The sequence below is a fragment of the Oncorhynchus gorbuscha genome, linkage group LG10 (assembly GCF_021184085.1).
Source record: "Oncorhynchus gorbuscha isolate QuinsamMale2020 ecotype Even-year linkage group LG10, OgorEven_v1.0, whole genome shotgun sequence".
Lineage (NCBI taxonomy): Eukaryota > Metazoa > Chordata > Actinopteri > Salmoniformes > Salmonidae > Oncorhynchus > Oncorhynchus gorbuscha.
This window is the reverse complement of record NC_060182.1, coordinates 28,437,605-28,462,559: the sequence shown is the minus strand read 5'-3', so window position 1 is coordinate 28,462,559 and position 24,955 is coordinate 28,437,605. Positions and strand designations below refer to the sequence as shown.

General features: G+C 41.8%; 1 protein-coding gene across 2 annotated transcripts in view; it reads left to right on the top strand.

The window, feature by feature from the left end:
* Positions 1-24,919, top strand: part of LOC124045833 (solute carrier family 35 member E2A-like) — a 42,797-nt gene extending 17,878 nt beyond the window's left edge. For both annotated transcript variants that reach the window (XM_046365531.1, XM_046365530.1), the window contains exons 5-9: positions 5,305-5,425; positions 5,638-5,691; positions 5,935-6,007; positions 19,390-19,535; positions 19,839-24,919. In XM_046365531.1, the coding sequence (XP_046221487.1) occupies positions 5,305-5,425; positions 5,638-5,691; positions 5,935-6,007; positions 19,390-19,535; positions 19,839-20,076 (632 nt within the window). In that variant the 3' untranslated portion in view covers positions 20,077-24,919. The remainder of the gene's footprint in view (positions 1-5,304; positions 5,426-5,637; positions 5,692-5,934; positions 6,008-19,389; positions 19,536-19,838) is intronic.
* The last annotated feature ends 36 nt before the right edge of the window (positions 24,920-24,955 follow it).

The following is a 24,955-nucleotide window of genomic DNA, read 5'->3' as shown; positions in this document are numbered from 1 at the left end:
CAGATCCGGGGAAGAGTACCACAAAATGCAGCATTGAAGGTGCCCAAGAACACAGTAGCCTCCATCATTCTTAAATGGAAGAAGTTTGGAACCACCAAGACTCTTCCTAGAGCTGGCCGCCCTTCCAAACTGAGCAATTGTGGGAGAAGGGCCTAGGTCAGGGAGATGACCAAGAACCGGATGGTCACTCTGACAGCGCTCTAGAGTTTCTCTGTGGAGATAGAATCTTCCAGAAGGACAACCATCTCTGCAGCACTCCACCAATCAGGCCTTTATGGTAGAGTGGCCAGACAGAAGCCACTCCTCAGTAAAAGGCACATGACAGCCCACTTGGAGTTTGCCAAAAGGTACCTAAAGACTCTCAGACCATGAGAAACAAGATTCTCTGGTCTGATGAAACCAAGATTTAACTCTTTGGCCTGAATGCCAAGCAATACATCTGTAGGAAACCTGGCATCATCCCTACGGTGAAACATGGTGGTGTCAGCATCATGCTGTGGGGATGTTTTTCAGCAGCAGGGACTGGGAGACTAGTCAGGATCGAGGGAAAGATTAACGGAGCAACGCACAGAGCAGTCCTTGATGAAAACCTGCTCCACATCGCTCAGGATCTCAGACTGAAGAACACAGCCAAGAGAACGCAGGAGTGGCTTTGGGTCAAGTCTCTGAATGTCCTTGAGTGGCCCAGCCAGAGCCTGGACTTAAACCCAATCTAACAATTCTGGAGAGCCCTGAAAATAGCTGTGCAGCAACGCTCCCCATCCAACCTGACGGCGCTTGAGAAGATCTGCAGAGAATGGGAGAAACTCCCCAAATACAGGTGTGTCTAGCTTGTAGCGTCATACCCAAGAAGACTCAAGGCTGTAATCGCTGCCAAAGGTCTTTCAACAAAGTACTGAGTAAAGGATCTGAATACTTATGTAAATGTAATTTTTCTGTTTTTTTTATTTGAAATAAATTAGGGTTATTGTGGGTAGATTGGGGAAGGGAAGAAACAATTTAATACATTTTAGAATAAGGCTGTAACGTAACAAAAATGTGGAAAAGGTCAAGGAGTCTGAATACTTTCCGAAGGCTGTGTGTGGGTACACACACACACACACACACACACACACACACACACACACACACACACACACACACACACACACACACACACACACACACAGTGGGGAGACAAGTATTTGATACTCTGACGATTTTGCAGGTTTTCCTACTTACAAAGCATGTAGAGGTCTGTCATTTTTATCATGGGTACACTTCAACCGTGAGAGACAGAATCTAAAACAAAAATCCAGAAATTCACATTGAATGATTTTTAATGAATTAATTTGCATTTTATTGCATGACATAACTATTTGATCACCTACCAACCAGTAAGAATTCCGGCTCTCACAGACCTGTTAGTTTTTCTTTAAGAATCCCTCCTGTTCTCCACTCATTACCTGTATTAACTGCACCTGTTTGAACTCGTTACCTGTATAAAAGACACCTGTCCACACACTCAATCAAACAGACTTCAATCTCTCCACAATGGCCAAGACCAGATAGCTGTGTAAGGACATCAGGGATATAATTGTAGGCCTGCACAAGGCTGGGATGGGCTACAGGACAATAGGCAAGCAGCTTGGTGAGAAGGCAACAACTGTTGGCGCAATTATTAGAAAATGGAAGAAGTTCAAGATGACGGTCAATCACCGTCGTTCTGTGGCTCCATGCAAGATCTCACCTTGTGGGGCATCAATGATCATGAGGAAGGTGAAGGATCAGCCCAGAACTACACGGCAGGACCTGGTCAATGACCTGAAGAGAGCTGGGACCACAGTCTCAAACAAAACCATTAGTAACACACTACGCCGTCATGGATTAACATCCTGCAGCGCACGCAAGGTCCCCCTGCTCAAGCCAGCGCATGTCCAGGCCCGTCTGAAGTCTGCCAATGACCATCTGGATGATCCAGAGGAGGAATGGGAGAAGGTCATGTGGTGTGATGAGACAAATAGAGCTTTTTGGTCTAAAGTCCATTCGCCGTGTTTGGAGGAAGAAGAAGGATGAGTACAACCCCAAGAACACCATCCCAACCGTGAAGCATGGAGGTGGAAACATCATTCTTTCGGGATGCTTTTCTGCAAAGGGGACAGGACGACTGCACCATATTGAGGGGAGGATGGATGGGGCCATGTATCGCGAGATCTTGGACAACAACCTCCTTCCCTCAGTAAGAGCATTGAAGATGGGTCGTGGCTGGGTCTTCCAGCATGACAATGACCCGAAACACACAGCCAGGGCAACTAAGGATTGGCTCCGTAAGAAGCATCTCAAGGTCCTGGAGTGGCCTAGCCAGTCTCCAGACCTGAACCCAATAGAAAATCGTTGGAGGGACCTGAAAGTCCGTATTGCCCAGCGACAGACCCGAAACCTGAAGGGTATGGATGAGTGGGCCAAAATCCCTGCTGCAGTGTGTCCAAACCTGGTCAAGAACTCCAGGAACGTATGATCTCTGTAATTGCAAACAAAGGTTTCTGTATCAATATTAAGTTCTGCTTTTCTGATGTATCAAATACTTATGTCATGCAATAAAATGCAAATTAATTACTTAAAAATCATACAATGTGATTTTCTGTATTTTTGTTTTAGATTCCGTCTCTCACAGTTGAAGTGTTCCTATGACAAATATTACAGACCTCTACATGCTTTGTAAGTTAGAAAACCTGCCAAATCAGCAGTGTATCAAATACTTGTTCTCCCCACTGTATATACACACACACACACACACACACACACACACACACACACACACACACACACACACACACACACACACACACACACACACACACACACACACACACACACACACACACACACACACACACACACTACCGTTCAAAAGTTTGGAGTCACTTTGAAAGAAAAGCAAAAAATGTTGTCCATTAAAATAACATCAAATTGATCAGAAATACTGTGTAGACATTGTTAATGTTGTAAATGACTATTGTAGATGAAAACATATGATTTTAATGGAATATCTACATAGGCGTTGTTAGGTTATTATTTTTAGACTAAGTAACTCGACGGACACTAGAAAAGCTTAACAAGTTTAATTCTTCCCAAAGGGTCGATACAGCTGCATTCAGACATCACATTTCCACCACTCCAATTTAAACACTCCTCCTTCTCTCCAATCCTTATGTTTTATGGTCTGACAGGAAGATGAAGTGATAGAGTAATAAACTGTTCTGTCTCCCTTAAGGTGACCTGACCTCAACCCCCTTGATGTCTAATCCAAAGCTCTCCACCCGTATCACCTATAGCACTCCTGTGACTTCTTTCCGTCCACCCAGCACATTCCAAAGCCATCTGTCTCCTACAGATAACCATTAACTTCTGATGTAACAACCATGCTCTATCACCCCGCAGATACTATAGTATTACTTCTGATCTATCATGTCTCTGGTATAGTAATGTTCAAAGTTTACCCAGAATCCAACAGCGTACAGAGGCCCATTATTAGCAACCATCACTCCTGTATTCCAATGGCTCCCTGTGTTAGCTAATCCAAGTTTATCATTTTAAAAGGCTAATTGATCATTAAAAAACCCTTTTGCAATTATGTTAGCACAGCTGAAAACTGTTGCGGTGATTTAAAGAAGCAATACATTTGGCCTTCTTTAGACTATTTGAGTATCTGGAGCATCAGCATTTGTGGGTTCAATTACAGGCTCAAAATGGCCAGAAACAAAGAACTTTCTTCTGAACCTCATCAGTCTATTCTTGTTCGGAGAAATTTAAGGCTATTCCAAACGAGAAATTGCAAAAAAAAACCTGAAGATCTTTGAAAATTGCCAGGCGAGCCATTTAGCTCGTCTGGTTGGCTCGCATCACCGGGCTGCTGGGTTTCCCTTTGTATTCCTTGATAGTTTGCTATCCCTGCCACATCCGACGAGTGTAAGACTAGCACCACTACTCAAGACGGTTCTGACCTAGAATACGTGGACAACTACAAATACCTAGGTGTCTGGCTAGACTGTAAACTCTCCTTCCAGACTCATATCAAACATCTCCAATCCAAAATCAAATCTAGAATCTTCTTTTTATTTCGCAACAAATCCTCCTTCTCTCACGCCGCCAAACGTACCCTAGTAAAACTGACTATCCTACCGATCCTCGACTTCGGCAATGTCATCTCCAAAATAGCTTCCAATACTCTACTCAGCAACTTGGATGCAGTCTCACAGTGCCATCCGTTTTGTTATCAAAGCGCCTTATACCACCCACCACTGCGACCTGTATGCTCTAGTCGGCTGGTCCTCGCTACATATTCGTCGCCAGACCCACTGGCTCCAGGTCATCTACAAGTCTATGCTAGGTAAAGCGCCGCCTCATCTCAGCTCACTGGTCACGATAACAACACCCACCCGTAGCACGCACTCCAGCAGGTATATCTCACTTGTCATCCCCAAAGCCAACACTTCCTTTGGCCGCCTTTCCTTACAGTTCTCTGCTGCCAGTAACTGGAACGAATAGCAAAAATCACTGGAGCTGGAGACTTACATTTCCCTCACTAACTTTAAACATCAGCTATCTGAGCAGCTAACCGATCGCTACAGCTATACATAGTTCATCTGTAAATAGCCCACCCAATCTACCTTCCTCATCCCCATATTGTTTTTATTTACTTTTCTGCTCTTTTGCACACCATCTGCTCATCTATCACTCCAGTGTTAATCTGCTAAATTGTAATTACTTTGCTACTATGGCCTATGTATTGCCATACCTCCTCATGGCATTTGTACACACTGTATATACACTATTTTTTTCTATTGTGTTATTGACTGTACACTAGTTTATTCCATGTAACTCTGTGTTGTTGTTTCTGTCGCATTGCTTTACTTTATCTTGGCCAGGTTGCAGCTGTAAATGAGAACTTGTTCTCAACTAGCTTACCTGGTTAAATAAAGATTTTAAAGAGCCAACTTTGCAGGATTCGATCTTAGTCCGTTACTGATGCTTTGCCTGTTTGATGGCTCATCGGAGTTCGTAACGGGATTTCTTAAAAGCGTCCAGATTAGTGTCCCACTCCTTGAAAGCGGCAGCTCTAGCCTTTAGCTCAGTGTGAATTCTGCCAGTAATCCATGGCTTTTGATTGGGATATGTATGTTCGGTTAATGTGGGGATGACGTCATCGATGCACTTATTAATGAAGTATGACTATGTCCTTAAGTGTTGTGCAGATAGCTGACTGTGTGTGTGTGTGTGTGTGTGTGTGTGTGTGTGTGTGTGCGTGTGCGTAAACTACTGTAGGTATGTGGGTGAACCTGTCCCTCTTTCCTGTCATGGCTGGTCTGGCCCTCTGCACTGCAACAGAGATCAGTTTCAACATGCTGGGCTTCTCCGCAGCCCTCTCCACCAACATCATGGACTGGTAGACACACACACACACACACACACACAGTAACACAATAGTACCCACGTGCAGCCCTCTCCACCAACATCATGGACTGGTAGAGACACACACACACACACGCACACAATGGTACCAGCATTGATAACTTTTCTCACATTTCACAGTTTTGTCTTTTCTAAGGCAATGTAACACCACATGTTTTCATTGATCTCTTCATATTCCTATTTCAGTTTACAGAATGTTTTTTCAAAGAAGCTACTAAGTGGAGACACCTACAAATTCAGGTAAGTTGTTTTTAGTTCCTCCATATTTTAGTAAATGAATGTAGGCCTGTTATGCCAGTTGTATATCCTGTACTAGATTAAAATACCTGTTTAATTGTATCATAGGAATAAAAAAGCACAATACATCAGTGTGTATTAACAGATGTGTAAATAATGTGAGGAGTTGAGGAATTTGATGTTTACTGTAGATTATAGTATGTGAAACTGTACTGAATAAAATACTTGTTCCTGTGTCCTGTTTAGCCCTCCAGATCTGCAGTTCTACACCAGTGCAGCTGCAGTCATTATGCTCATTCCTGCCTGGGTCTTCCTCATGGTCAGTCACATATACAGTACAGTGCCTTCAGAAAGTATTCACATCCCTTGACTTTTTCCACATTTGGTTGTTACATCCTGAATTTAAAATGGATTACATTGAGATGTTGTGTCACTGGCCTTCACATAATTACCCCATAATGTCAAAGTGGAATTTTGTTTTTAGAATTGTTTACAAATTAATAAAAAATGAAAAGCTGAAATGTCTAGAGTGAATAAGCATTCAACCCTTTTGTGATGGCAAGCCTAAATAAATTCAGGAGTAAAAATGTTCTTAATACGTCACATACTAAGTTGCATGATTACCTCATCTCTGTACCCCACACACACACAATTATCTGTAAGGTCCCTCAGTCGAGCAGTGAATTTCAAACACAGATACAACCACAAAGAACAGGGAGGTTTTACAATCCCTCGCAAAGAAAGGCACCTAATTTGTAGATGGGTACAAACATTTAAAAGCAAACATTGAATATCTCTTTGATCATGGTGAAGTTGTTATTCCACTTTTGATGGTGTATAAATACACCCTGTCACTACAAAGACACACCTAACTCAGTTGCCGGAGAGAAAGGAAACCGCTCAGCAATTTCACAATGAGACCAATGGTGACTTTAAAACAGTTACAAAGTTTAATGGCTGTGATAGGAGAACACTGAGGTTAGATCAACAACATTGTATTTACTCCACAATACTAACCTACATGACAAAGTGAAAAGGAAGCTTGTACAGAATAAAAATATTACAAAACATGCATCCTTTTTGCAAATAAGGCACTAAAATAAAACTGCAAAACATGTGGCAAAGAAATTAACTTTATGTAATCGCTGCCAACGGTGACTCTAACATGTATTGACTCAGGGGTGTGAATACTTAAGAAGTGAATTAGATATTTCATTTTCAATAAATCTGCTAAAATGTGTAAAAACATGTTTTCACTTTGTCATTATGGGTACTGTGTGTAAATGGGTGAGGAAAAATATATTTAATTAATTTCGATTTCAGGCTGTAACACAACAAAATGTGGAATAAGGGGTATGAATACTTTCTGAAGGCACTATACTAATGTACTGTTGAGTATATTACATTTGTAAATGGCCTAATATAGAAGCTTGTCTGTTCTACGAAATATATTCCCAAATGTATTCTCAAATATTTTATTTTTTCTGTTACGCTGTGTGCTCTGAACTGATATGCATAATTGTTGCTGACACTCCGATGTTCAGAAGAGGAATTAGTCTATAATGCGCATCACCGCGCGACGCTCAACTCAACAGTGGTGTGTAGCTGCTGGCAAAGCAGTTCAAAGCCTATACTTCATCACTCAGAATGCAACTTTCCAGTGCTACTATTTTTCGCATGTAGCCTATTGTTATTAAAACTAAATCAGACAACTCCATAGTAGAATAGTTGACCTATTTACCTGGTCAGCCTGTGTGTTCTATGTGAGAGAAATACTCCAAGGCGGAGGAAAACATGTATTTTGACAAGCGGTCAATGCACAACAATTCTTAATGCAATCGTGGGAAAACACTTTTGAAGACTTTTGGCCATTTAGCCAATTTCAACTCTATTGCCTCTACTCACTTTTCCAATGACCAACGGCCCCACACCTTAAACAGGGTGACTTTCACTGTGACTGTATTAACCACACACACGGCTGCCAAGAGAGCGGAATTGGATTCTACTCAACCTCCTTTACTATTTCATTCCAATGAAAAATGTTTCAAACCTCCCGTCAAAGCATGCGTACAAATTTGATCAACATACTCACATACCCAAGCTGTGTTCGAATACAATTACATACCGGCCATGTTCCAACGGGTGTTGAGCATTAGTGAATACAACAGTTAATCTGCGCTCGGAGCAGATAGCCAGAGCAAGTTTACGAAGCACCTGATTTTACAATGTTCATTGAAACGCACAATGACTATACCATTTATCTAAGCTAAGAATGACATAAATAATGAACGTTGGGTAGTTGGCATATAGTTAATATATCAATTTAACACTCAGAGTGCAAAATTGGGGCCCACTATACATGTTCGTGCACAGTAGGCTGTCTTTGGGTATGGTCCCTGTCAGCCAATTCTGTTCATAATATACATCTCTTGTCAATGGTGAGAAATTTGCAGTGCAATGTAAGCCAGTCTGTGACATAACTGCCTTTCTGTTTCCAACAGCTGCCAGCAGTTGAGAAAATTTTGCCAATAGAGTCATAATGTGACCGCTCAATATCCTGTATGTCCCATGCATAGTACCAATCACATGTTGAAACCGTGTCGAACAGCATCATGAGATGACATGTCTCACGAGGCTGTACAACACTGAGGCCTTTTCCTTTGCAAAGAATATTAATCCCCAATTTACAGAAAGGTCTCTTCCTGACAAGTTTACAGGACAACATGCAGAGTAAATTAATTGATGTATGTGTTATCAACTTTAACAGGTAGAGGCATCGTGAGCAACTCTTTTATAGTCACTCCTGAGGCTCCCACAGTGCTGACTGATTCATTTGGCATTGGAGGTTCGGACATAGATTTAGAGTTTATGACGGACATTGCAGCGCCAGTATCTACTAGAAAATGGATTAACTCACCATTGACGAAAAAACAAACCATCGGCTCCTCACGGGGGTTTAAACAAATCTTGAAATGCTATCCAAGGGTGTCAATTGTCTCTACCTTGTGTCAGTCCATATGTGGGTTGAAAAGGGTTGTTTTCGGTGGAGGTCCAGTTTTCCAACATTCCCCCGCTGCCCCCTGTTAGTTAGATTCGTTTCAACATGTTCTGGCGAAATGTACCTCCTTTCCTGTTGTAACAAGCAGTTCCTACCCAGTAGTGGTTGTCGTCCAGCCTGTCCGTCAGCACTGGCTCCCCCCCTTTCTTCTACCCCTTCCTCTTCCCCTCTGTCCATCGTCCAAGCCAGAGTTGATGTGTATGGAACGGATTTCCACTGCTCATGGGCCACCTCCTAGCGGTTTGCTGGTCCCGCAATTGTATCAGGTCTTGTTGGGGGTAGAGCTGCGGCTGGGGTGACAGCTTAGCGAGCTGCTGTCGGACAACCAGGGCTGGTGCAGTGGATACAGGGGTATAATAGGGGGGTGGAAAGTCATTATCATCAACATCCCTGTTTCTTCTTCTTACTTTCTTTCACCAATATTCCTTTAACTTTCCTGTCTTTCGGCTTCCCTCTCCCACTTTCTAAACTTGCCCCAATCTATTTGACATTTCTTGCCTTTCTTGGTTTCCTCAAACTTCTCTAACTTGTTTCTACATTCTGCTAATAAAACTTCACTCAATGTGCCTTTTTATGGGAAAATATGCTACTTTGTGCCAGAGCGGTACCTGTACCAGAATGTCCCTGCCCCATTTATCTGCCAGTACCTTCACCGGTCCAATCAACGGAACGGGTAGACAAGGTTCTCCCTTACTGCTTTTGGCTCCCATTGTGAAACCTTGTCCAAACACACATACACACACAAAGCAATAGTGTTTAATTAGGAACGTCTTCCTTTCTTATAATTCAAATGATATACTACCGTTCAAAAGTATGTGGTCACTTAGAAATTACCATGTTTATCATTAAAACACACATGACATGAGTTGCAAAATGAATAGGAATATAGGCAAGATGTTGACGAGGTTATAAATAATTCTTTTTTAATTTAACTAATAATTGTGTCCTTCAAACTTTGCTTTCGTCAAATAAACCTCCATTTGCAGCAATTACAGCCTTGCAGACCTTGGGCATTCTAGTTGTCGATTTGTTGAGGTAATCTGAAGAGATTTCACCCCATGCTTCCTGAAGCACTTCCCACAAATTGGATTGGCTTGATGGGCACTTCTTACGTACCATACGCTCAAGCGGCTCCCACAACAGCTCAATAGGGTTGATATCCGGTGACTGTGCTGACCACTCCATTATAGACAGAATACCAGCTGGCTGCTTCTTCCCTGAATAGTTCTTGCATAGTTTGGAGCTGTGCTTTGGGTCATTGTCCTGTTGTAGGAGGGAATTTGCTCCAATTAACCGCCGTCCACAGGGTATGGAATGGCGTTGCAAAATGGAGTGATAGCCTTCCTTCAAGATTCCTTTTACCCTGTACGATTCTTCCACTTTACCACCACCAAAGCACCCCAGATAATCACATTGCCTCCACCATGCTTGACAGATGGCGTCAAGCACTCCTCCAGCATCTTCATTTTTTCTGTGTCTCACAAATGTTCTTCTTTGTGATCCAATCACCTCAAACTTAGATTTGTCGGTCCATAACACCTTTTTCCAATCTTCCTCTGAGATATGGCTTTTTCTTTGCAACTCTGTATAGAAGGCCAGCATCCCGGAGTCGCAACTCTTCACTGTTGACGTTGAGGCTGGTGTTTTGTGGGTACTATTTAATGAAGCTGCAAGTTGAGGACTTGTGAGGTGTCTGTTTCTCAAACTAGACACTAATGTACTTGTCCTCTTGCTCAGTTGGCCACTGGGGCCTCCCACACCTCTTTCGATTCTGGTTAGAGCCCATTTGCGCTGTTCTGTGAAGGGAGTAGTACACAGTGTTGTACGAGATCAGTTTCTTGTCAATTTCTCGCATGGAATAGTCTTATAGTCTCAACAAGAATAGACTGACGAGTTTCAGAAGAAAGTTACTTGTTTCTGGCCATTTTGAGCCTGTAATTGAACCCACAAATGCTGACGCTCCAGATATCTCAACTAGTCTAAAGAAGGCCAGTTTTATTGCTTCTTTAAACCATTTTCAGCTGTGCTAACATAATTGCAAAAGGGTTTTCTAATGATCAATTAGCTTTTTAAAATGATAAACTTGGATTAGCTAACACAAGGAGCCATTGGAACACAGGAGTGATGGTTGCTGTTAATGAGCCTCTGTACGCCTATGTATATATTCCATTAAAAATCAGCCGTTTCCAGCTTTATAGTCATTTACAACATTAACAATGTCTACACTGTATTTCTGATAAAATGTGTTATTTTAATAGACCAAAAAGTTGCTTTTCTTTCATTTCTAAGTGACCCCAAACTTTTGGTCAAAAGTTTTAGAACACCTACTCATTCCAGGGTTTTTCTTTATTTTTACTATTTTCTACATTGTATAATTATAGTGAAGACATCAGAATTATGAAATAACACATATGGAATCATTTTTAGTAACCAAAAAAAGTGTTAAACAAATTACAAATCTGAGGTTCCTCAAATAGCTACCCTTTATATATATATATATATATATATAGATATATACTTAACCCCTTATTTTTGGCACGAAAGGGTGTACATGTACCTTCAGATGAGTATTGTGAGGCCTGTGGGCATCCTAGAGCAATATACAAGTGACATGTTCGTGAGAGTCTCACCATCATATTAGTGTGTAGCCCAAACTGTTCGGACACTAGAGACGGAAGTTAGATCAGCTGTATCCACTTTAGAGCAAAACTGAGGACAACCATTGTGTTTGTGAGAGTCTAAATTTCCCATAGAGGGGTCATAATAGTTTGTAGGCCAAACCGATCGGATGCTACAGACGATTTTGTGAGAAGGCCGATTTTTGGGAAGTCTCATCTAGCTCTGTTACCCTTCACAGCAGATTCTGAAGTGCAAAAAAAAACATCTCTATCTTAAACTGAAAGATGTATTTTAATTTTTTATTGTTTGTTATTATTATGCTAATTTGTTTTTTGGGGGGAGTATGGACATTGACTTTAGGGGTTAAATAGGCAATGATGTCTTAAATGGCCAATGACAGGCCTACTTTATAATAAGAACCAAACAAATATAGTAAATCATAATTCAGAATTATATAACAATTATTAATAATAACAATCAGGATATCCAATTTTATTGGTCACATACACATGTTCAGCAGATGTTAATGCGGGTGTAGCGAAATGCTTGTTTCTAGTTCGAACAGTGCAGTAATATCTAACAATTTCACAACAATAGACACAAATCTAAAGTAACGGAATGGAATTAAGAATAAATAAATGTCAGAGCTGCATAGACTAAGATACAGTAGAATATAATACAGTGTATATACGTGTGAGTTGAGTAATGCAAAATATGTAAGCATTATTAAAGTGACTAGTGTTCCATTATAAAAGTGGCCAGTGACTTCAAGTCTATGTATATAGGGCAGCTGCTTCTAAGGTGCTAGTGATGGCTATTTAACAGTCTGATGGCCTTGAGATAGAAGCTGTTTCTCAAAAAACAAAATACTGCAAAGTTGCCTAGAGGCTAGAAGCACAGCTGCCCTATATTTTCATGTGAAGTTGTGTCCAATGGAGTAAATGCAGATGGACAAACACCATGCTTCAGCCGATGTACATGTTTTATAGCCACTATGCTGCATCAGTTGGGCTACAGGTGATAGTGATGGGGGAAAAATTGAAAGTTAAATATTGCAATATTTAAAAAGTGTGCTGTACCTGCGCCATCTTCTTTTGAAATGGTGAGCCAACATGTTTTCAGTGCTTTTACTTCCCTGACTATTGCTCTCATTTATCTCTCTGCAGCAGACACATATTGAGCAATATGTTTGGAACATCATCGCAATAAAATTGCAGTATCGAACCGCAATACATATAGAATTGTGAGAATTGCAATATACAGTGGGGCAAAAAAGTATTTAGTCAGACACCAATTGTGCAAGTTCTCCCACTTAAAAAAGATGAGGCCTGTAATTTTCATCATAGGTACACTTCAACTATGACAGACAAAATGAGAGAAAAATCCAGAAAATCACATTGTAGGATTTTTATTGAATTTATTTGCAAATTATGGTGGAAAATAAGTATTTGGTCACCTACAAACAAGCAAGATTTCTGGCTCTCACAGACCTGTAACATCTTATTTAAGAGGCTCCTCTGTCCTCCACTCGTTACCTGTATTAATGGCACCTGTTTGAACTTGTTAGCAGTATAAAAAGACACCTGTCCACAACCTCAAACAGTCACACTCCAAACTCCACTATGGCCAAGACCAAATAGCTGTCAAAGGACACCAGAAACAAAATGGTAGACCTGCACCAGGCTGGGAAGACTGCATCTGCAATAGGTAAGCAGCTTGGTTTGAAGAAATCAACTGTGGGAGCAATTATTAGGAAATGGAAGACATACAAGACCACTGATAATCTCCCTCGATCTGGGGCTCCACGCAAGATCTCACCCTGTGGGGTCAAAATGATCACAAGAACGGTGAGCAAAAATCCCAGAACCACACGGGGGGGCCTAGTGAATGACCTGCAGAGAGCTGGGACCAAAGTAACAAAGCCTACCATCAGTAACACACTACGCCGCCGGGGACTCAAATCCTGCAGTGCCAGACGTGTCCCCCTGCTTAAGCCAGTACATGTCCAGGCCCATCTGAAGTTTGCTAGAGAGCATTTGGGTGATCCAGAAGCAGATTGGGAGAATGTCGTATGGGAGAATGTCGTATGGTCAGATGAAACCAAAATATAACTTTATGGTAAACTCAACTCGTCGTGTTTGGAGGACAAAGAATGCTGAGTTGCATCCAAAGAACACCATACCTACTGTGAAGCATGGGTGTGGAAACATCATGCTTTGGGGCTTTTTTTCTGCAAAGGGACCAGGACGACTGATCCGTGTAAAGGAAAGAATGAATGGGGCCATGTATCGTGAGATTTTGAGTGAAAACCTCCTTCCATTAGCCAGGGCATTGAAGATGAAACGTGGCTGGGTCTTTCAGCATAACAATGATCCCAAACACACCGCCCGGGCAACGGAGTAGTGGCTTCGTAAGAAGCATTTCAAGATCCTGGAGTGGCCTAGCCAGTCTCCAGATCTCAACCCCATAGAAAATCTTTAGGGGGAGTTGAAAGTCCGTGTTGCCCAGCAACAGCCCCAAAACATCACTGCTCTAGAGGAGATCTGCATGGAGGAATGGGCCAAAATACCAGCAACAGTGTGTGGAAAACCTTGTGAAGACTTACAAAAAACATTTGACCTCTGTCATTGCCAATAAAGGGTATATAACAAAGTATTGAGATAAACATTTGTTATTGACCAAATACTTATTTTCCACCATAATTTGCAAATAAATTCATAAAAAATCCTTGTGCCTTGCAAAACTATTCAGACCCCTTGTTTTTTTTCACATTTTGTGTTACAAAGTAGTATTAAAATGGATTTAATTGTAATTTTTAGTCAACAATATTCACAATACTCTGTCAAAGTGGCATAAAAAAATTGCTTAAAAACAAAACATGAATACAAAAATGCATAACTAAAATATATTTGTTGCATAAGAATTCAGCCCCATTGTTTAAGCAAGCCAAAATTAGTTCAGGGGTAAAAAGTTACATGGACTCACTTAGGGTTTGACATGATTTTTAAATGACTCACCCTTCCTCTGTCCACAATACATTTCAAGCATAGGTTCAACTACAAAGACCAGGGAGCTTTTCAAAAGCTTCAAAGAAGAACAGTGATTGGGAGATGGGTAACAATAACACAATTGAATATCTCTTTAAGCATGGTCAAGGTAATAATCATGCTGTGAATTATGTATTAAGCTACCCAGACAGTGAAAAGAACACAAATGCACAGAATAAGAGTATTTTTTTTCTGGTAATTGAGAACACACATATAGGAACACTTGATCTCGCGCGCCCAACAAAAGATAAGAAAGGTAGAATACTGAACATAAATCAGCTAAAAGTAGGTTATTAGAGTTTGACTATTCCGTTTAATACAATAGATAATGAATAGCCTACAACAAAGACAAACGTTTTGAAATAATCTGGCATAAATTTGATAGAGGCGGGACAATTTGCAGGCAGACATGTGTTATCAATATTTACTTTCCAGTCAATGCTGGAGCCTAAATGATAGCCTATTATGTTTAGGAAGTTCGTGTCCATGGAAAAACGACTGTGCAGGGCCCACAATGCAGCTCTCTACCCTAGAGTATATTGTGTAGCGTAGTGTATTTATTTTATTTTATTTCACCTTTATTTAACCAGGTAGGCTAGTTGAGAACAAGTTCTCATTTGCAACTGCGACCTGGCCAAGATAAAGCATAGCAGTGTGAACAGACAACACAGAGTTACACATGGAATAATCAATTAACAAGTCAATAACACAGTAGAAAAAAATGGGCAGTCTATATACAATGTGTGCAAAAGGCATGAGGAGGTAGGCGAATAATACAGTTTTGCAGATTAACACTGGAGTGATAAATGATCAGATGGTCATGTACAGGTAGAGATATTGGTGTGCAAAAGAGCAGAAAAATAAATAAATAAAAACAGTATAAAAAACAGTATGGGAATGAGGTAGGTGAAAATGGGTGGGCTATTTTCCTATAGACTATGTACAGCTGCAGCGATCGGTTAGCTGCTCGGATAGCTGATGTTTGAAGTTGGTGAGGGAGATAAAAGTCTCCAACTTCAGCGATTTTTGCAATTCGTTCCAGTCACAGGCAGCAGAGTACTGGAACGAAAGGCGGCCAAATGATGTGTTGGCTTTAGGGATGATCAGTGAGATACACCTGCTGGAGCGCGTGCTACGGATGGGTGTTGCCATCGTGACCAGTGAACTGAGATAAGGCGGAGCTTTACCTAGCATGGACTTGTAGATGACCTGGAGCCAGTGGGTCTGGCGACGAATATGTAGTGAGGGCCAGCCGACTAGAGCATACAAGTCGCAGTGGTGGGTGGTATAAGGTGCTTTAGTGACAAAACGGATGGCACTGTGATAGACTGCATCCAGTTTGCTGACTAGAGTGTTGGAAGCCATTTTGTAGATGACATCGCCGAAGTCGAGGATCGGTAGGATAGTCAGTTTTACTAGGGTAAGCTTGGCAGCGTGAGTGAAGGAGGCTTTGTTGCGGAATAGAAAGCCGACTCTTGATTTGATTTTCGATTGGAGATGTTTGATGTGGGTCTGGAAGGAGAGTTTGCAGTCTAGCCAGACACCTAGGTACTTATAGATGTCCACATATTCAAGGTCGGAACCATCCAGGGTGGTGATGCTAGTCGGGCATGCGGGTGCAGGCAGCGATCGGTTGAAAAGCATGCATTTGGTTTTACTCGCGTTTAAGAGCAGTTGGAGGCCACGGAAGGAGTGCTGTATGGCATTGAAGCTCGTTTGGAGGTTAGATAGCACAGTGTCCCATGACGGGCCGAAAGTATATAGAATGGTGTCGTCTGCGTAGAGGTGGATCAGGGAATCGCCCGCAGCAAGAGCAACATCATTGATATACACAGAGAAAAGAGTCGGCCCGAGAATTGAACCCTGTGGCACCCCCATAGAGACTGCCAGAGGACCGGACAGCATGCCCTCCGATTTGACACACTGAACTCTGTCTGCAAAGTAATTGGTGAACCAGGCAAGGCAGTCATCCGAAAAACCGAGGCTGTTGAGTCTGCCGATAAGAATATGGTGATTGACAGAGTTGAAAGCCTTGGCGAGGTCGATGAAGACTGCTGCACAGTACTGTCTTTTATCGATGGCGGTTATGATATCGTTTAGTACCTTGAGTGTGGCTGAGGTGCACCCGTGACCGGCTCGGAAACCAGATTGCACAGCGGAGAAGGTACGGTGGGATTCGAGATGGTCAGTGACCTGTTTGTTGACTTGGCTTTCGAAGACCTTAGATAGGCAGGGCAGGATGGATATAGGTCTGTAACAGTTTGAGTCCAGGGTGTCTCCCCCTTTGAAGAGGGGGATGACTGCGGCAGCTTTCCAATCCTTGGGGATCTCAGACGATATGAAAGAGCGGTTGAACAGGCTGGTAATAGGGGTTGAGACAATGGCGGCAGATAGTTTCAGAAATAGCGGGTCCAGATTGTCAAGCCCAGCTGATTTGTACGGGTCCAGGTTTTGCAGCTCTTTCAGAACATCTGCAATCTGGATTTGGGTAAAGGAGAAGCTGGAGAGGCTTGGGTGAGGAGCTACGGGGGGGGCGGAGCTGTTGGTCGAGGTTGGAGTAGCCAGGCGGAAGGCATGGCCAGCCGTTGACGTGCTTATTGAAGTTTTCGATAATCATGGATTTATCGGTGGAGACCGTGTTTCCTAGCCTCAGTGCAGTGGGCAGCTGGGAGGAGGTGCTCTTGTTCTCCATGGACTTCACAGTGTCCCAGAACTTTTTGGAGTTGGAGCTACAGGATGCAAACTTCTGCCTGAAGAAGCTGGCCTTAGCTTTCCTGACTGACTGCGTGTATTGGTTCCTGACTTCCCTGAACAGTTGCATATCACGGGGGCTATTCGATGCTATTGCAGTCCGCCACAGGATGTTTTTGTGCTGGTCGAGGGCAGTCAGGTCTGGAGTGAACCAAGGGCTGTATCTGTTCTTGGTTCTGCATTTTTTGAACGGAGCATGCTTATCTAGAATGGTGAGGAAGTTACTTTTAAAGAATGACCATGCATCCTCAACTGACGGGATGAGGTCAATGTCCTTCCAGGATACCCGGGCCAGGTCGATTAGAAAGGCCTGTTCACAGAAGTGTTTTAGGGAGCGTTTGACAGTGATGAGGGGTGGTCATTTGACTGCGGCTCCGTGGCGGATACAGGCGATGAGGCAGTGATCGCTGAGATCCTGGTTGAAGACAGCAGAGGTATATTTGGAGGGCCAGTTGGTCAGGATGACGTCTATGAGGGTGCCCTTGTTTACAGCGTCTCCATTTTGTTTTGAATATACACTGAACAAAAATATAAACGCAACATACAACAATTTCAACGATTTTACTTAGTTACAATTCATATCAGGAAATAAGTCAATTTAAATAAATTCATTAGTCCCTAATCTATGGATTCACATGACTGGGAATAAAGATATGCATCTGTTGGTCACAGATGCCTTAAAAAAAAAAATAAAGGCGTGGATCAGAAAACCAGTCGGTTTTCTGGTGTAGCCACCATTTGCCTCATGCAGCGCGACACATTTCATTTGCATAGAGTTGATCAGCCTGTTGATTGTGGCTTGTTGAATGTTGTTCCATTCCTCTTTTAATAGCTGTGAGAAGTTGCTGGATATTGGCGGGAACTGGAACACGCAGCATTATCATGTTGAAACATGAGGTGATGGCAGTGGATGAATGGCACGACAATGGGCCTCAGGATCTCGTCACGGTATCTTTGTGCATTCAAATTGCCATTGACAAAATGTAATTGTGTTTGTTGTCCTTAGCTTATGCATGTCCATACAATAACCCCACCTTCACCATGGGGTACTCTGTTCACAACGTTGACATCAGCAAACCGCTCTCCCACACAACGCCATACACGCTGTCTGCCATCTGCCCGGTACAGTTGAAACCGGGATTCATCCGTGAAGAGCACACTTCTCCAGTGGCCATCTGCATTGCTTGCTGTTGGGGGCTTTTGGCTGGGTTTCTGTATAGCACTTTGTGACATCGGCTGATGTAAAAAGGGCTTTATAAATACATATTATTGATTGATCGAAGGTGAGCATTTGCCCATTGAAGTCGGTAACCAAGCCAAACTGCAGGTAAGTCAAGAACCTGGTGAGGACAATGAGCACGCTTCCCTGAGACAGTTTGACAGTTTGTGCAGAAATACTTTAGTTGTGCAAATCCACAGTTTCATCAGCTGTCCGGGTGGCTGGTCTCAGACAATCCCGCAGGTGAAGAAGGTGGCTGAGGTCCTGGGCTGACGTGGTTACACGTAGTCTGCAGTTGTGAGTTGGTTGGGCTTACTGCCAAATTTTCAAAAATGACGTTGGCCCATTGAACATTGGACGCTGAACATTCAATTATTTGGTAACCGCTCTGGTGGGCATTCCTACAGTCAGCATGCCAATTGCAAGCTCCCTCAACTTGAGACATCTGTGGCATTGTTTTGTGACAAAACTGCACATTTTAAAGTGGCCTTTTCTAGTACCCAGCACAAGGTGCACCTAATGATCATACTGTTTAATCAGCTTTTTTATATGCCACACCTGTCAGATGGATGGATTATCTTGGCAAATGAGAAATGCTCATTAACAGGGATGTAAATGAATTTGTGCACAACATTTTAGAGAAATACGTTTTTTGTGCGTATGGCACATTTCTGTGATCTTTTATTTCAGCTCATGAAACTTTTGACCAACACTTTACAAGTTGCGTTTATATTTTTGTTCAGTGTAGTATTGTGTTGTGCAGCCAAAGCTACTGATGGCAGATGCAAATTATAAAATACTATTACTATCATAATGATCGCCAAAACACTGGTATTATGTTGACAAATTGTTGCTTTAAAAACAAGCAATGAAAATGATAATTGCACTGAGTGTGTCAGCCTTTTTAAGTTGGAATGAAAGTGGTAAGTTAGCAACTTACCTGATATTTGGTTTGGGGGAGTGCCAACAGTTTGAAGATGTTCTCCCATGCTCCTTTGTGTTTCCAGGACATTTCAGTGATTGGGAAGAGTGGGCGTTCGTTCAGCTGGAGTCCAGACATCGTTCTGCTGCTGCTGTTTGATGGGGCCCTGTTCCACCTGCAGAGTGTCACCGCCTACGCCCTCATGGGACGCATCTCTCCCGTCACCTTTAGGTAAGAGTCTGACACACACAGGCAGGGGGCATCTCAATACAGTTAGCCATCATTCCCATCAGTTATTTTACCTCAGTACAGATGAAGGAAAGTAGATAAGGATAGAGAGCCACGTGAATTTATTGAGATGCCCCCCCCACTCACTCACTTTCAGGTGGGACTATTGCCCTTTCTGGTGGCACTATTATCCTTGACAGTCAATTGCATTTAGACAGGCAGACAGTCTGTGAGACAGAAGCCACATTCAATAAATATTTAGTGCGGCCTGGAGCATCGTCTAACACCCTCCCCTTGCCTCCACAGTGTAGCCAGCACAGTGAAGCACGCCCTGTCTGTCTGGCTGAGCATCATCTTGTTCAGTAACCACATCACGGTGCTCAGCGCTGCCGGCACGGCCCTGGTGTTTGTAGGCGTGCTGCTGTACAACAAGGCCAAGCAGTTTCAGAGACACACCTTAAAGGCCCTGGCCCACGCCCAGGCTCAGGGCCACAACTACAAACCACTACTGCAGGATCACAAGCTCAAAGCATCGGACCGATAGACTCCCCAGGAGACCAAGGGGGGAGAGACCAGAGGTCTCTTCTCTCTAACTTTGATCATGTAGAACCTGATACGCAGATGATTTGACTAGACCATGTTTTGACTCGCGCCAGCATTATTACGAATGAGGGAAGTCAATGGTCATCATAGCACAGTAGAAGGATCTGTCACTCAAGTGAGGTTTCGTTCAGTAGGAATGGTCCATTTGAGAGGCTGGTTTCTCTTGAGGTTTCATTCGGCCTCACTTTGATGCATTCTCTGATACCTATGTGAACTTGTCTTAGTGTGTGGTCTGACCACAGACCACTGTTTGACAGTGGACCGGTGCAGCAGGTGTGAGCAAACTTTTTGGCTTGAGGGCCACATCCGGATTTCTAAATTGAACGGGGGCCACACAGATTTATTTTTGACTGATATGTTTGTCAAAATCAATTTTTGTGCTAGAAACATGCCCGTTATTTTTTAAATATATAGGTCCATTTATATTTCGACGTACTTTCTATCTAGTTTTAGACGTTCAAGTGTGGCCTGGAGTGTTTTTTAAATATTTTTTTACCCAAAACAATTTCCCACCTCCCCAAAAAACAATTTATTTTAATTTGTTTATTTTTACCTCCTGTGGGTCGGATTGAATGGGCTCATGGGCCAGATCCGGCCAGGCCGTAGTTTTCCCAGCCCTGGGGCCTCATTTATCAAAGTTGCATGCGCACAAAAAAAGACTAAACTTTCCTGCGCCAGTTAGGCCTCAAAGTTTGGTGTTTATCCATTTTGAAGTTGAAGGGAAAGTGTGAGTATCTCCACGCAAATATCAGGCCAAGCGTACACACTACTTCTAATGGTTGATCAACTGTATTGAAAGCAAATATTCTTATTTCTTTCTCGTCTGAGTGTGCCAGAGCGCAGAATAACTGATGAATTTACGAACGCTAAACACCCGTTGAATATGGTCGGTGTCAGTAAACGTCGGCAAAAAAACGTAATTAAATTGTTGCCAGCAGCACAGTTAGTCACCAACCCTCTGGATAACAAGAAAACAGCCTAACAAGCTCTGCTTAGGACCAGTAAAATGGTTAGAGTGAGGTATTCTCTCATTTGTGTCTGGAAATAGTTAGCAAGCTAGCCAAAATTAGCCAGTTAGCTTGGGTGCTTGACTGCCATTGTGTGGTCAGAAAGCTCGGATCAACCCTACTGCTTGGCCAGAACGTCCAGTGTGCACTCTTGAGAGCGAAACATTTACGAATTTACGAACGGACAATCTGACAACTCTGAATTTACAATCGCCCTCTGAGCGCCCCCTCTGACACTCTAGATTGAATTTATGAACACACCCTTAATCTCCGAGCATATACCAAGGCAGGAGATAGAAACACAATCACGTATTTATAAACAAAATATTGAACAACAATTTGTATTTTTCATGGAAGTGTGGGCTGTAGGAAGCATTTAATTTTAAATTGTTCAATAGACAATAAATCTTGCAGAATGTGCGACTAGTGTTTGGCACTCGCTACAGGCGGTATGCATTTTTTGTAAAGAAACATTCTGCCCACACCTCTACAGAAATGTGATCACATTTGCCATTGAGCTTTCTTTTGCAACTATCATGGCCCAGTTCCAACATCACCAAATCAAACAGCAAATGAAGGCGTTGTTGTTACCATAAGTGAATCAATAAGTTTTACAGGCAGGGTTGTTCATGAACTCACAAATTATAGTGTATCAATGAAAACATGATTATGTTGATAAATCGCAATAATTTGTTGCACAGGCAAATCAGGGCCAGACTACTGCATTTGGGCCCCCAGAATTGTTATAAATAATAATAATTCTGTTTAATAATGCTAAACAAGTTTTAAAGCTAATTTCCTGCAATTCTACACTATTTGACATGGGTCAGTGATAAATGTGCTTTTCTATAGCTCATCTCATGCTCACATTTTCTCCATGAGGCTGAGAGAAAATGTTGCAGTTTAAAGCATATTTCCTGCAATTGTACATATTTGTTCTATCATATGCATATGCTATCTGGGGGGCCCCTGACCTCCAGGGGACCCACAACCCAAAAAAGTTTAGGGGCCCCTGGGCATGTGCCCTGTTTGACCATTTGGGAATCTGGCCCTGACGTAAATCCTAGAATCTCCCAAGTATGCCAGAATTGAATAAGAAATGTATGTATAGTTGATAAATGAGGCCCCTGGTCAAGCACTCGGCCAGATGGCCAGATCTTCAGACTTCACTTCACTGTTACACTGTCAATTCCTTTTGTTGTTTCATTCCTTCGCCTGTTTTCAAATAATGTGAAAACTCAGGATTTCTCTAAATGTTCATTGGTGGAAGTGGTTCAATACAATTCTATTTGTTTCTGCAAACTTGCCTTTTAGGATTTTATTTTTTCCATTGGTCTTTTAAAAAATTGGTTATAGGCACATATTCTCGTTGACAAAAGGGCTTTATTCTCCTGATTTCATTAGCCACCGTCCATCATAATGTAGAACAGTTAAGGCATTTATTAATTCCAATAGGGCATTAGCTCAGCTGTTTACCAACTAGTCACAAGTGAAAAGCAAATATTTGAGGCATTAGCCTGACTACAAAGGTGTGTCTTACCCTCAGGGGAGAAGAGGTAGGGAGAGTAATGTTTATTTGTTTTCCCAAAGCTCACTTTTGACACTGAACTTCTCACAGCAATGTGAAATATTTGAAAGCCTTGAGCGCAGTCGACAGAGATCATATCATCTGCAGTTCTTATAAATTCACCTATTTCTCTGATAATATTGTTTGTTCTTTTTCTTGCACGAAAACCTGAAAGGTTCCTTCAGTTCATTTATAGATAGATTGATTTGGTATGTTGTGGCATTGTGTAGCCTTCCACACCCATGTCTTACTTTATGTGCCACATTGAATCCTGTTATTCACTATGAGTCAGTTGAATATTTGGTTTAAAAGGGACTTCACTGTAAAGTGCCAATGACTTGGTGTACTTTATTTAAAGTGCTGTAATTCAAGTACTGTACATGAAACTGTTATTTGTCTTATACATTCCTTTGTCTTAACAGCGCATTTCATTTTAGTCATTCGGGTTTTGAAACGCCCAAGGTCTCAACCATTTTAACCATTTCCTCTGTAATTTCAATATATTACCATTTGGGTGATATAATCTCATATTTGCATTAAACAAGCTCAATTATATCAATTTTGTTGAGGAATCTACAAGTACTGGTTTACTCCACTGCCTGCCTGTAGACAGAGAATAAGCGAGCAGACAGTGGGTGCACATCTCCTGCATTCTATTCTGGTTCTCGTCCTTGCCTTATAACTGAATAATACCGGAGTATCCTGTACCCCAGAGTATCCTGGATAGATGGAGTTGCCAACTTAATTAGAACATGGCAGTCCTGTGGGTTGAAAGAGCTAGGTGCAATGCTTGAAATCCAACCTAATCTTATTCAACCTCTCTATTGAGCTTAGGTTTAGTGAAACTGGATCTCATTTTTGTCCTTTGTCTATAGTGAAAGTGTGGTCAGTTGGATAGGATAAAGTGAAACTACAGAACTGACTACATTTTGTAAGGGGAAGCTGACATAAAAAAGGAAATGTGTCTGTTTGCTTGAGTGAATGGCACTGGCATTTCCTTGGTTTTGTTATAGTGTGGTTCTTTTCTCAGACTAACAAGTTCAGCAAAGGAAAGTTCCCAATATGTGGATGTCTCAAGTTTGGACAGATCATTTATGTGAATTTGACTAGAATGTAATCTTATGTTCCCTGACTATTGTAATCAATCAATGTTTATAGCTACAAGTTGAAAGTTCTTTCTGACTCCTGTTGACTGATTTTGTTTACTTAATTATTTTTCAAGTGCCACTTTACTTGCACATGAATTGTTCCTTTAGGGCTGTTTCTCTGAATTCATGTTCTTGCCAAAATGTGATTTTCACTGATGGTCCAGTGTTGATATGATTACTGTAATTAAGATATTTACGGTAGACTTCAAAATGTTTAACCGATGGGGTATATCGAAGGCTACATAATTTCTACTGTTAAGTGAAATTCTTACCAGGTGACCTTTTTCATCTCATTCTCTGAGAATTTGCTCAGAACCTCGTTTTTTTGGTTGTATTTTCTAAGTACTGTATCACTCATAAAAGAGAGGCCTCTGTTGTTTTTTAAAAGAAACCTGTGGACTAAGATTTCATGTTGATGCATTCCCCAAAATGATTGTGTTGGTTGTCATATGAACCAGACATAGTTTTACACTGATTTATCACCACTTTTCTAATTTAATAGCAATATGTCACAATTCACAATATTATACCTCTCAATCTGTGAGTCACAAGGATGAAAGGGAAAAGTATTGTGTAGGAAGGAGTACTTAGAGATTGTCATTCAAGTCTGAAAGGCACTTAACCATCGGGCAAGACAGGAGTTTTGGCTGCCTGAAGGTTATGATCATTTGCCTGAAATGTAAATGAGCTATTTACTTGCAGAAATGCCATATATTGTCTGCCTTGCACCTAAACATAGGGTAGCAATCAAAAAAATAATAATCACCTACTCAATGGGGCAACCTCAGGGCAGGCTTGCACGACTACTCAATTCACTTGCCCCAGGCAATAGGGCAACCCTTAATTTCAATTCCTGGTAAGGGATGGAAATATATAAAAATAGACCTGCTAATATAACAAAAAATGTATTGTGAAAAGGGGAAATGTTCATTAAAATTGTCAGTGAGGATGCTAATTGTATATTTTGGGGAGCTGTTCATGTGAATTTTATCTGAGATGTAATGATGTTTAATAATCGATAATGTTGTCCACATGATTAATAAAATATATTTTTCTTCCGCATTTATATTGTTTTTTTGTTTGCTTGTACTGTATCTG